This window comes from Chroicocephalus ridibundus, chromosome 11 (genome assembly GCF_963924245.1).
Source record: "Chroicocephalus ridibundus chromosome 11, bChrRid1.1, whole genome shotgun sequence".
NCBI classification, from domain to species: Eukaryota; Metazoa; Chordata; class Aves; order Charadriiformes; family Laridae; genus Chroicocephalus; species Chroicocephalus ridibundus.
This window is the reverse complement of record NC_086294.1, coordinates 18,569,178-18,583,171: the sequence shown is the minus strand read 5'-3', so window position 1 is coordinate 18,583,171 and position 13,994 is coordinate 18,569,178. Positions and strand designations below refer to the sequence as shown.

At 46.4% G+C, this 13,994-nt stretch overlaps 1 protein-coding gene across 1 annotated transcript in view; it reads left to right on the top strand.

Annotated features, from left to right (window-relative positions):
* FAT2 (FAT atypical cadherin 2) overlaps positions 1–13,994 on the top strand; it is a 59,977-nt gene that overhangs the window by 32,069 nt on the left and 13,914 nt on the right. The window contains exons 10-18 of the mRNA XM_063349168.1: positions 153–4,205; positions 6,517–6,713; positions 7,342–7,495; positions 8,262–8,495; positions 9,298–9,687; positions 10,980–11,194; positions 11,821–11,958; positions 12,614–12,757; positions 13,458–13,655. Of these exons, the coding sequence (XP_063205238.1) occupies positions 153–4,205; positions 6,517–6,713; positions 7,342–7,495; positions 8,262–8,495; positions 9,298–9,687; positions 10,980–11,194; positions 11,821–11,958; positions 12,614–12,757; positions 13,458–13,655 (5,723 nt within the window). The remainder of the gene's footprint in view (positions 1–152; positions 4,206–6,516; positions 6,714–7,341; positions 7,496–8,261; positions 8,496–9,297; positions 9,688–10,979; positions 11,195–11,820; positions 11,959–12,613; positions 12,758–13,457; positions 13,656–13,994) is intronic.

Sequence of the window (13,994 nt, the reverse complement as noted above, 5' to 3'; positions counted from 1 at the left end):
TTATTTAGAAACTGATGAAGATTGTTGTCTCCCAATGAAAGAAACAGATGTTAATTAGGTCTGAAATCAGGAGCATCTATGGAAAAGAGGATCAGAAAACCAAAACCAGTAGCGTGTCTGTGTTCTTCATGTTGCATTTTCTCTTCTTGCAGGTAATGGGGAAGGTTTCTTCAGCATCGACCCATATTCTGGAATTATTACAGTTGCCCAGAAACTGGACCCATCCAGGCAGGAGCGATTTACTCTTATTGTAAAGGCAGAAGATCAGGGGTTTCCCCAGCTTAAAGATTCTGCTACAGTACACGTCCGCATTAGACCCTCTGATCGAACCCCTCCAAAATTTCCAGAGGCTGAATACATCACAGAGATCAGTGAATCCACTGCTGTTGGCTCTCCTCTGATCCAGGTTTCAGCCACAAGCTTGTCACCAGTCAGCTACGAAATAAAAGATGGAAATGGAGATGGAGTGTTCTCCATGAACTATCAGTCGGGCCTTATTTCCACTCAGAAAAGCTTAGATTTTGAGCAGGTATCTTTTTACCAGTTGAAAGTCCGTGGCACCAACATGGCTGGAGCATTTATGGACACAATGGTACTTATCTATGTCATAGATGAGAATGACAACGCGCCTGTTTTCGTTAAGCCTTCCTTCGTGGGCTGGATCATGGAGAATGCTCCGTCACAAAGCATGGTTCTGGATGAAAGCAATGCTCCCCTCGTGACCCATGCAACAGATGCTGATCAAGACTCCAATGGTCTGCTGGTCTATGAGATTTTGGAACCGGAGGCACTGAAATATTTTACGGTAGATCCCAGCACAGGGACTCTTACCAGTCGTGCTGATATAGACTATGAGCTCACCCCAGTTTTCCACTTCAGTGTACATGCACGTGACAGTGGAAGTCCCAGCTTATTTGCATCCAAGCCAGCCAAGGTCACAATCCATGTGAAAGATGTGAACGACTCACCTCCGGTCTTTTTCAAAGACACTTATGAGCTCTCTGTCTTGCTGCCTGCCCACCCAGGGATGGAGCTTTTGTCAGTGCAGGCAAAAGATGCAGATTCGGAGGTGACTTACAGCATCGTGGAAGGGAACCTTGACAATGCTTTCTATATTCATCCACTCACAGGTCTCATCTCCATTCTTAATGCTACTGGCCTGGGAAGCTATCGCGAACTTATGGTGAGAGCTGGTGATGGCTTATATAAGAGTACTGCTCTGGTTAAGCTAAATTTAACTCAAGCACATGGTACTGGCTTAAAATTTGATCACGATGTGTATACAGCAACTGTGGTGGAGAACTCTACAGATGAGAAGACTCTCACTGTTCTTGGGGTCAAGGGATATCAGCTAAACGAACCACTTTTCTATTCACTTTTGAATGGAAAGGAAAGATTCAAAATGATCCAGGCATCGGGAGTACTCCAGACCAAGGGTGTGAAATTTGACCGTGAAACACAAGACATGCACGAGGTAGCTGTGGAAGTGAAGGACAACAGGAAACCACCAAGGGTGTCCCAAGCCACAGTTAAGGTTTACGTAGAGGATGTCAATGACAATCCACCGCAGTTTGAGAACGTGCCATATTACACCTCGGTGCAGGACGGCACAGAACCGGGTGACGTACTTTTCCAGGTGTCAGCAACAGACAAAGACATAGGGGATAATGGAGCCATTACCTACTCATTTGCAGAGGACTACAAGTATTTTTGGATTGACCCCTACCTAGGAGACATCTCACTTAAAAAGCCTCTTGATTATCAAGCTTTAAATAAATACAACCTCCGAGTCATTGCTAAGGACAAAGGCGAGCCTCCCCTCCATGCTGAAGAGGAGGTTGTGATCAGCGTGAGGAACAAATCCAACCCTCTGTTCCAAAGTTTGTACTACCGAGTGAAGGTGCCAGAAAACATCCCCCTGTACACATCTATCCTCCACATACAGGCTCGCAGCCCTGAAGGCTTGCGCCTCATCTACAACATTGTGGAAGAAGATTCCCTGAAACTGTTCAGCACCGACTTCAAAACCGGCGTCCTTACTGTCACAGGTCAGCTGGACTACGAGCTAGAGACAAAACACACATTCACCGTTAGAGCCACGGACACAGCACTAGGATCCTTTTCAGAAGCTAGAGTGGAGGTGGAGGTAGAGGACATTAATGACAACCCTCCTGTATTTTCTCAGATGATCTACACGGCATCCGTCTCAGAGAGTTTGCCAGCACAGACCCCAGTCGTCCAACTGTCTGCTTCTGATAGGGATTCAGGCAGAAACAAAGTGGTCTCCTATCAGATCTTGGATGATGGCTCAGATGCTACCAAGTTCTTCAATATTGATGCCAGCACAGGGCAAATTACAACGGCTCAAGCACTTGATTATGAAAAAAATCAACAGTTTCGCATGAAAGTAAGAGCTGCAGATCACGGGATGCCTCCCCTTAGCAGCGACGCCCTGGTAATTGTAGATGTGACAGACATCAATGACAATCCCCCTGAGTTCAGCCAGCTTCAGTATGAAGCCAAGGTGAGCGAAATGGCTACATGTGGGCACATCGTCATAAAAGTCCAAGCCCTGGACCCCGATAGCGGAGACACCACGCGACTGGAATATGTGATACTCTCAGGCAATGACAACAGGCATTTCACTATCAATAGCACTTCTGGAATAATATCCATGTTCAACCGCTGCAAAAAGGACTTGGAGTCATCTTACAACCTCAGAGTTTCTGCTTCAGATGGAGTTTTCAAGAGCACTGTGCCTGTGTATATCAATACTACAAATGCCAACAAATACAGCCCCTCCTTTCGGCAGAACGTATATGAGGCAGAGCTGGCAGAAAATGCTGAGATAGGTACCAAAGTGATTGAACTGCTGGCTATTGACCCTGATGGTGGCCCATATGGCACCATAGACTACACCATCATAAACAAACTCGCCCATGAGAAGTTCTCCATAGACAATAAAGGCCGTATTGCCACACTGCAAAAACTGGACAGGGAAAATTCAACAGAAAGAGTCATTGCCATTAAAGTCATGGCCAAGGACGGGGGTGGAAAGGTGGCGTTCTGCACTGTCAAAATAATCCTTACAGACGAGAATGACAACCCACCTCAGTTCAAAGCCTCTGAATACACACTGTCCATCCAGTCCAACGTAAGCAAAGGCTCCCCTGTCATCCAGGTACTGGCTTATGATGCTGATGAAGGTGCAAATGCAGATGTCATTTATTCCGTTGACTCTGTGGAAGACATGGCAGAAGACCTTGTCGAGATCAATGCTGCCACTGGGGTTGTTAAGATCAAGGAGAGCCTTGTTGGTTTAGAAAACAGAGCCTTTAACTTCAAGGTGAAAGCAGAAGATGGCAGACCCCCTCACTGGAACTCCCTTGTCCCAGTGAATCTTCAGATTGTCCCCAGGGAGGTGACATTGCCGAGGTTTTCCGAGCCCCTTTATACATTCTCTGCATCTGAGGATCTTCCAGAGGGATCAGAAATAGGGTCAGTCAAAGCTTTTGCAGAGGATCCTATCATATACAGCCTGGTGAAGGGAACCACTACAGAAAGTAACAAGGATGAGGTGTTCACGCTGGACGAACAAACGGGGGCTTTGAAAATCAAAAAGGCCGTGGATCATGAGACCACCAAGTGGTACCAGATTGATGTTATGGCTCACTGCTCACATCAGGAGACTGAGCTGGTCTCCCTGGTCTCTGTGAACATCCAAGTGCAGGATGTCAATGACAACAGACCTGTTTTTGAGGCAGATCCCTACAAAGCTTTTGTCATGGAGAACATGCCATCAGGAACCACAGTTATTCAAGTGACAGCAAACGACCAGGACACAGGAAGTGATGGACAGGTGACCTACAGTCTGGAAGCAGAATCTGGCAACCTCCGAGGGCTCTTCACCATTGATGGTGAGAGTGGGTGGATCACCACGCTAAAAGAGCTGGACTGCGAAGCTCAGGAGACATACCGGTTTTATGTGGTGGCCACTGACCATGGCAGGAAAGTCCAGCTCTCTTCACAAACCCTGGTGGAGGTCACTGTCTCTGATGAAAATGACAATGCTCCACAGTTCACCTCAGATTTCTATAAAGGATCGGTAATTGAGAACGCGGAGCCAGGGCAGGTTGTTGTCACGCTGAGTACCATTGATGCAGACATCTCTGAGCAGAACCGGCGGGTCACGTGCTACATAACTGGTGAGTTTTTCCTGACTTTAAACCTTCAGTGAGCAAGAATAGAGTATCATCTCAAAGTGAGGATTCGATACCTTGTTTTATAGAATACCAATCCAGAAGAGCATTATTCTGACAGTCCTATCAGAAGCAGGAGATGAAGCCTGAGCTCTGCCATGAGCGAGACTCTTGAGTTAGATGAGTCTGGGGCATCCAAAACTCTTTAGTAACGAACGCAGTGGGTGGAATTATCATTATAACTATTATCCTACCACTGAATTCTTCTGGTTTTTTGGAAATAAATACAATATATAAGAGTAGTTACACAATACTGTAGATACATATTTACACATGCTTAACAGAGAAATAATTAAGACAGCGTAATTGCCATGTCTATTGGAAGGACAGAAGCATAGGTGCAGCAGGAAGGAAGGTTTTTCTCACATAGATACTGTGATCTGTATTTAAGTTCTTTGACCCTGCTTTTTCGCCTGCAAACGGTGCAGTCAGTTTACGCAACACACATATGTGTAGTCTGCCTGTATTTTTTAATAACTATGTATATGCACATAGGATGCGTATCACTTTCTGGTGTCAAAAGTGTTTCCTGTGAGGCTTAACAAACAAGTAGACATCACCAGGCTGCAGTTAACCACTCTGCAGCCTAGTGGGTATTTGAGATCATCACGTCAGTCTCAGTGAGGGTTTTGGCTAAAAGAAATACTAAAGATACTAATTCTTAAAACTAACTCTTGCATCCCTGAAACATCCGTTGTGCCAACTAAAAATAACCACTGCTGTAAAACAATAAAAAAGTTGTGCTGGCATGTTTGTTGTGCATCTGCGCAAGTAGAAGCTTGATTTTACGGTACTTTTTGACCCCAAAGGGTCTTTCTCAGACCTGGAACAGATACTTCCAATTAAAATGTTTGTTCAAACTCAAATGAGGACCCTTCAGGGTCAAAACATTTAGTCAGATCGTGCTGCAGCCTGTTATCTGTTATTGTAACCATCCAAAACAGGGGGCGAATGCTGGTACTTGCAATTGCTTTATGGCAAGTCTAGGTATTTGCAAGCCTCTGGGAGGAAAGATTAAATCCGTTTATGTATTCGCATTTCTGCCACCTTAAAAGGTGGTAGTAACTTCTAACTACTAAAAACTTTCCAAAAAACTAAAAACTACTAAAAACCTCCAACTACTAAACTTCTAGGTTTAAAAAAACCTAAGAGAACGCACGTTGTTGTTAGTGGTGAATACCACATGTTCTCTTTGATTTGTACCGACAAGCACGGGTCAAGCTCTGCCCGTAAGCGTATAAACACAACTGGAGTATAGCGCTGCAGCAAAAGAAAGCAGGAGGTGAACAGAGCCTAGCGTCCCGTTGTTCACCTGCACATTCAAGCACACGGAAACTAAATCCGAGCACGGGCTGGAGTCTCCCAGCCTCAGAAGAAGGGCTAGGAGAGGTCTCACGGTGCCTCCAGATTCACAACCTCATCACCGCAAAGCACATGAAAAGGGGGAGAGAGTGAATTTAATTTACCCGGCTGTGCGAGGCCCTTCAGAGTCTAACACAAACAAGCCCTGCAGCCAGCTCTCTTCATCGCCTGCCGTTACCTAACGTGCTCCCTCCTCCTGCCCGGTGGCATGGGTTCAGCAGAGGACACCAGCTCCTTGCCAGAAGAGAGGGATTCTCCAGAAGGATTCTCCTCCCCATTTAAAACCTACTCTGTGTAGCATCAGCAGGAGCAGCAGGAATCTGGTGGACCTTAGAGCCTGCCTAGTCTGGATTTACCTGTCTCTCATCATTTGACTCTTCTAGAATCAAAAAGTAACCCCAGGAAGCGCAGCTATATGTTAAACACATCTGTAGATTAAAAGGAAATACAACTATACACGGCACTGTAGCTGTAAAATCCGACCGGTGTCTGCAGGGTATTTGCAGCTCTCAGATCCCTTTAGGAACACGCACCAAGAAAGACTGACACACTTTAGGAGGGTGAGACAATGTTGTTTTGAGGCAATGAATATGCATGTCCGGAGAACATTACGGAGGCATTTCTACAATCAGGAGTAGTTTCCTCCCTCCGGTGCAACACGCCGCCTGCACAAGGCGGTGAATAAGAGAAAGCGGCAGGGTATTTCTCAGCTGCGCAGTGAGGCAAACCAAAAGCTCCTCACCTGCCACGCCAGTCCCTCTCTGTGTCACCGCTGCAAGTCCTTCAGCTCTCCTAAGGGACCGGCAGTGGACACACCTAAACCCCCTTCCCTTATCGCTTCTGATTTTCAGCACTCGGTAAATGCCTTTTTTCCTTGCCTCCTGCCCCCTTCTAGAAGGAGACGTACTGGGACAGTTCACGGTTAACCAAATCGAGGGAGAATGGACTATTTCATCCAAGAAGCCTCTGGACAGAGAAGATACAGAGAAATATCTCCTCAAGGTTATGGCCTCTGATGGGAAATTTCAGGCTACCACTGAAGTAGAAATTTTTGTTCTGGATATCAACGACAACAGCCCTGAGTGTGGCCAGGTAAGACATCTGTCCTGGGACATCGGGGTCACGAGGGGAGCATTTGGGAAGCAGAGAACGCAATAGCACGGAAGAAAGAACAGAAAGAGCACATTAAGAGGGTTTAGCTTGTCGTAATTCTTCTCACACGATCCTGTTCCTTTGATTATGCTTAGTAATTTTAATTAAGCTGCATGTCAAGCAAGAACATTAAATCTAGCCTCCAAGCACGTTTGCCAGCAGTGAGTGAGTGCCTAAGCATTATGAAGGATAATTTTTGGAGATAAACAATGCCAGGAAGCCTCCTGGGTAGGGGCATGTAAATTACCGAGTTTTATATCCTGCTAAGCTGAGAGATTCCCATCAGGAGGTTTGTTATTGTAGAGAGCTGATTGCTGGTATGGATGTTACCCATGGTGAGAAAGAACAGAAGCCCTTGCTTCCCAAAGGAGATTCAAAGGCTTGCGTGAAATGAGCTCACTGGTCCCAGTCCACACCCCAGCAACCGGCAACGCGAGGCACGTTGTGTTCCCCTATAAACCACACGGTTTGTCCTTTGCAAAGATTCTGCTGGTCCGTTCCTCCCCACACGAGCTGAAGGTATTTCGGAGATGTCTCAAATGCCAATGACACCTTCTGCCCTTGCCAGATATTCTACACTGGGAGAGTCTCTGAAGACGCTCAGCCGGGTCTTTTCATTTTGAAAATATCAGCAACCGACCCCGACGTCGGCAGCAACGCCCAGATAACCTACAGCCTCCACGGCCCCGGCGCAGAGGAGTTCCGGCTGGGCCCACATACAGGTGAGAGCTGGGCAATGGGATGCTTTTATCCTCTTCCTCGCACACTCCCAAGAAATGCCAGCTCCAGGCATGGCTCAGGACCACTTATCTCCTCTTGCACGAACAAAAGGACTGTTCGTTACAGTTCTCCCAAGCCAGGAGGGAATGGCAAACAGGCAGGTTTATTGCAATACGGGATAGAGGAGAGCGAGCTCTGCGTCTTCCTGCTAGCTTTCTTTACAGATGTTGGCATTAGCACGGTTAAAGCGAAGGGCAGACACTATTGCTAACAGACAGGTCTCAAGGAGGAAGGATCAGCAGGTTTTTGGCTCGAGCCAAAGACCCAAGTTCTAAATCCTAAAGAACGTCTTATCGGGCCTTGGTCAGTATATTTGCCCAAAGAGATGATCATCCTAGAGATCACTTGGGGTTCTTTACGCTGCAGAAAGCTTAACATAGCTGGGTTCATAAAAGTGTTTAGCAGTACAATTTATTTATGAGCACTTTTATCCCATGACGGCATCCCTTCCATGGAGCTCAGCCTGACTTGCAGGACTCCCCGTGCCAAGCCCTGCCGGGCCACTGGCTGGCAGTGATCCGAGAATAGCCCCGAGCAATGTGGTGTGGACACATCACCACTATTACCTGGATTACAAATGGTGTTCAGAGCCGCTCTGCTGTCTCCCACGGTTCATCCAGGACGGCAGCATGCTTGAACCTCTCTGAGCTCTCCTTGGCTGCGGCTGCAGTTGCAGGAGACAAGACCATCTCCTGTTCTTTCCAACAGGGGAACTGACCACGTCTGCACCTCTCGACCGCGAACAGAAACCCACGTACCATCTTGTTGCCAAAGCAACTGATGGCGGAGGCCGTTCCTGCCAGGCAGATATAACGCTGATCATAGAGGACACAAACGACAACGCACCAAGATTCTTCCCCAGTCACTGCGCTGTGGCCGTTTTTGACAACACCACAACAAAGACACCCATCGCCGTGGTTGCTGCTAGGGACCTTGATGAAGGTGAGTTAGAATGGGATTTACTTTTTAGTAGAGCTCATCTTTCGTCCTGAATAGAAACCTTTGAAATCTAGGGAAGGGCCACAGAGAGCGATGGGCATAGATGATTGAATCTTGTTGAAGATGTGCCTAGATCTCATCGCTGACCTGATCTTGACTAGCAGGCTTTTTGTGACCCTGTAGGACTTGCAATGTCTGTAGAAACACACAAAGTCAGAGTCTGAGGACGCGCTCATTAACTGTAACCGTGATGCACAGTGCAAGCTGACACGCGGTTTGTCTGGGAACGAAATTGGACAGAAACTTCCATCCAAAGATGGAAATCGAGAATGAGCACAATAAGGAAAAAAGGAGCTTTGGATCTGGATGGGGTAAATGATATGGATGGAGAGGTCTTTCTGAAGACACAAAGATTCTCAGAAACATAGGTAAGGCTCCTAAAAATGGAGCTTTCAATAAACCCCTCCAGCAGAGACTGAATTTACAGTGACAGTGAAGCAAGATCACATTTATCTGCTTTGGAAGCAGCTATGAGGGGAAATTACATTTAAAAACAAGGGAATTAAAAATGGGAAGCACCAGTAAATACAGACAGGTGATGCTGATGGATGATGGTGAGGGTGGCTAGATGCCTGAACCTACAGATGGACAGGGGCACACTTGACGTTCTTACAGCCTCCATATTTCCCTAGGAATTTAAGGTCATTAAGTACACGTAGTCCTAATGGATTAAAAAAAAATAGGTTAATAAATCTAGAAGCATTCCTACCCATGAATTAATGCATCCTCTCTCTCATTCTTCCAGGTCTCAATGCTGAGGTGGTCTATTCTCTGTCTGACTCTGCCAACGGACACTTTTCAATTGAGGAAACCACAGGAGTGATCCGTCTGGAAAAGCCTCTGAAGGATTCGCAGCATTCAGCATTCGAGTTGACAGTCTGTGCTACCGACCGAGGCACCCCGGAGCCCCTCTCTGCTCTTGGCACTGTCACTGTCTCCGTTGTGGATCTAAATGAATATCTGCCTGTTTTCCTGGCCCCTGAATATGTGGCCATGGTAAAAGAAGACGTGGCTGTGGGTACAGAGGTCCTCAACTTGTCAGCCTTGACAAGGGACAATGCAGAAAACACAGAGATCAAATACGAGATTGTGAATGGCAACGACCATGGGAAATTTCAGCTCAACTCAAACACAGGTAAGACGATCTCATGCCCAAGCAGGTCCAGATTGACCCAACATCAAGGGCTGTCCTTATATGCGTCTTCTCTGGTTCTTTGCCATTTGGCTTGCACTTCTGCCTGCACAAGGGCAGGGAATAGAGTCTTCTCTTCTACCCTAAATTTTTCCAGCCCAGTCACTTAAGGAGTGATCTAAATCTTACTTGAAATGAATGGAAAGACTCCTGTTATATATCTGGGACCTGAGATAGGTCCAAGGGAATGACAAATACATGGAGAACAGGAAGGGGAAATTTTTCCACTTCAAAATGCAGGAGAAGGTGGTTTCATTTAAAAAGTCTCTCTGTCCTGATCCCACAAGGAACCTGCAGCCCAGGGTAACAGGCAGCTTTATTAGGTAGCACTCAAAGAATGTGGATAATACCGATCTGTTAACCATGAGCAGGTGTTGAGCCAGGTTTACTAGCCAAATAAAGCACTGCTGTGTTTCCACAGCAATCTGATAAGAGCTGTTATCAAAAGACCAATGTTAACTCCCTGAAACAAGCCCTTGGCTGCGTCATCAATGGCCTTCTGCCCTTGGCTGTAACATCCTCATTCACGGCGCCTTCATCAGCTTCTCTGTCCCCAAGGCTCTTGCTAATTTTTCCAAACTGATCTTCTTATTAGTTTGTACATCTTAAAAGACACAGAACAATGTCATTTCCAGTGAAAAATTTTGTGACAGTTTCAGTGCTGAACCCAGGACAGCATTGAACTACACATTCTGCTCCCCACAGGATATTATTTTTCCTTCACTTTATGTCTTCAGTCCATGTTCCTCGTTTGTTTTTTGAGATTAACAGCCACCTCCTCCTTTCTATGTTGCATCCCAAGCCTCACTTACAAATCACACCTTTTTCTGCTGTACAACTCTGCATCTACATCTCCCACCTTTTCATCCTGCCTATGACACAGTTCAGTGATGCCCTACTACTGCCTCGGTCACGGCTTTCAATAGCACTCTTGGACTCTCACCCTATTTTGTCCCAGATCTCCTCCAATCAAGATTCCTGGAGACCTTCCAGAATGAAAGTTTGTTTCACCTCGTCAAACGCTTGAGATGAGAATGAGGCAGGTTATAGCAGAATCAGTTCAGTTACATTTTGGTTTATGTGATGCCATGACCTTCAGTATCCTGATTTAACCAGAGAAGGTCAAAGTTAGGTCAACAGCACCTTTTCAGCGGGCAGTTTGGCAATTGTCTCTGTCTTCACATGCCATTCATTCCAAACGTCTTCTGTCCTTTTCTATCCATCTGCCAATGCAGGTGCCTTATACATAAATGGGAGCTTGGACTTTGAAGCGAGTCATGAGTATTACTTATCCATCGAGGGCACGAGGAAGGGCTCGGCTTCTCTCAGCGATGTGACCATGGTGGTGATCAACATAACCGACATCAATGACCATGCACCGGAGTTCATTCAAGACCCTTACTTCGCTGATATCCGGGAAGACGCTGCAGTTGGGGAAATCATTCTCACGGTATGATAGTGAACCAGGCCAGATGTCTTTGCCTATTCTTTTACTTGTGCTACGTATTATTTACTCTGCACTTTACTTTTCCTTGGACACAGCCACCTCAGTGGCTTTGTGACATTCAACATCTAAGATTAAATATGACTTTAAAAAAGGATGAGTACCAGAATTCCTGACACTCCATAGACAGGGAAAACACCTTGCCTTGTAAGACATCTTTAAGTGAAAGCTTGAAATACCTAAGGGGACCTCAGGAGCTTTGAGGACCTCCCAAGAGAGCTAAAATACCCGCAGAAGGCCAATACTCTTGTGACCTGGGGAAGGCAGAGGCTTCCCTTGGCAGAACAGCAGATCCCAAGGTATTCCTGTCTGGAGTTCCCTGCCCAGCCTGTTACCGTCACAGGGGTAGTAAAGTCAAGAAAGGGAAAAGGAGAAAGCTATCGTTGGAGCTGTGTTGAGTTTTGTCTTGAAAAAAAACTAATGAATGACACTTAGGTAAACCGCCTTCCTTCCTGCTCCTCCTTTGAGGCAAACTCAAACCAATACTCTTAAATGTTGAGGAGGTCTTGCCCCATTCCTCCATAGCAAGGCCTTTTTGGGCCAGGGTTTCTAGCTTTTTCTTCTCCTAACAGGTGTCAGCTGATGACTTGGATGGAACAATGAACAATCAGATCACATATTCAATTGTGGAAGGGAACCCACTGGGACACTTCACCATTCAACCCAAAAGTGGGCAAATCAGCATTGCCAAGCACCTGGACAGGGAGGAGGTGAGTTCAAGGAAATAGGAACAGGAAAACTAGAACAGATGTGCCCAAAAATATGGAGGAGGCACAGTATACTCAGATACCTCCTGTTTCTGCTCATAATACAGTAAGCAGAAGGCAAGTCTTTAATTCATTCATTTTCTAGACTCATAGACACTGCTGTAGGAAGGTTGGGCTTTAGGGAAGGAATATAGCCTTCAGTGGTCACAACTCTGGGCTTCAATCTGCTCCACTAGTGCTTCAGGCTGGCTGGGTGAGAGTCGGCCCCAAACTGGAAACCAGTGTGGTTGGTTTCTGCTTCTCTGCATCAGAGCATTATAGAAAACGGGTATGGGGAGGAGATAGAAAGGTCATCTGGACAATCTCTCATTCATAAAACAGTAGCAGCTCAAGCCACTATTGACACATATTTGCCCAGCTTAGTCTCATCCATCTTTGGCAAGTTGGTTCCCTTCTCTGCAACTATGGTGAGGCTGATTTTCTTTATCAACGTGCTTTGAGATTTATGGATGGATTGCATCAATCCATTGCATAACAAAAACAAAGCTATTGTTATGACGCTATGCGTGGCCTCAAGCATTTCAACAGTAAAACATCAATGTGAGAAAGCCACCATTCTTCCATTTCTCCAAGTAATCATGCACTACAAATCCTCCAGATCCCCAGTTATTCCCTGACAATTCGAGCCACGGACAACGGCCACCCTGCTCAGTTCAGTGACGTTGCTGTGCACGTCCACGTGTCTGATGTCAATGACAACCCTCCTCGGTTCTTCCAGCTCAACTACAGCGTGGTGGTGCAGGTAAGCATGGAGATGGTTTGTTCTCACAGTCCATCTCAGGGTACTAAGGTAATCACATGTGGGCTGCTGTTGGAGCAGGGGGGTGAGACAGTGATGAAGCACGCTGTTGCTTTGTGGTCATCACCACAAAGAACGGGTAGCATCTGCAGGGGCAGATATTCTGCCAAGAGATGCCATTTTCCCTTTCCAATAGCTTCAGGCACCTCCTGTCCTTTCAATACAGAGAGTACAGAGCTTTTCACACTTTCCAAGCCTGCCCTTGAAAACATCCATGTCTACACCATGACATAAAGAGCAGACCCAAGCACATGGCCAAGCATCATCGTGTCTGCTGGAGGCAGCCCAGTTGTCGCTTGGACCCAAAACACCTATATGTACTCAGAAAGAAACACAGACAAAACATGCTTTCATCTGCTCTTGTGCTGGCATGACTCAAGGGGCAATCAATGACATTGGCTCAACTGCCCATGCTTAGCTGCCACATATGTAATACCACAAAAGGGAGTCCCTTGCCACCACTGGGTTTCTGCCATTGCTGGCAAGAGTCTCAATCTGTGTGTAGTAGAGAGATGTACATGGGGTGGGGGATTTCCTTCCCTGTTCCCGATCCAGCAGCTCCAGGGGCACTGTGCGTTTCCCTGGGCGTCTTTTTTTTTTTTTTTGGCTTGCCTTTCTCCACTAGCCTCTTTCCCCATTTCAGGAGAATGCTCCCGTGGGTACAAGCGTCCTGGAGCTGATCATGAGCGACAGAGATTCCACAGAAAATGGACCACCGTATTCATTCCAGATCACCCAGGGCAACGACGGGAAGGCTTTTGATGTCACCCAAAATGGTCTGCTGGTGACATCATCTGTCCTGAACAGAAGAACGAAAGAACAGTACCTATTACAAGTCCAGGTAGAGCCTGCCTTACCGTCCTGGTGTCTGAATTCCCCAACCAGATTAGCAATAAAATGAGATTAGGATGGCACAATGGGTGGAAACATCTCTGACTTTGGAGAAATCCAATCCAGGCACAATTTGTGCATCTTAGAGCCAGCCCCAGAGATCATTTCTCCACAGACTGGCCACAAGAAGCTGGAGGCCAGCTTCTGCATTGATTAAATCAGATAACAAGATCATGAGAAATACCCTGTCAGCAGTTTCCTTAGACAGATGCTTTTCCCAGCATCATTCTAGTGCCTTCCAGTTTAAAGTGAGACCTGGATCTGGTCCTACAAGCTTTCTCCAATTATC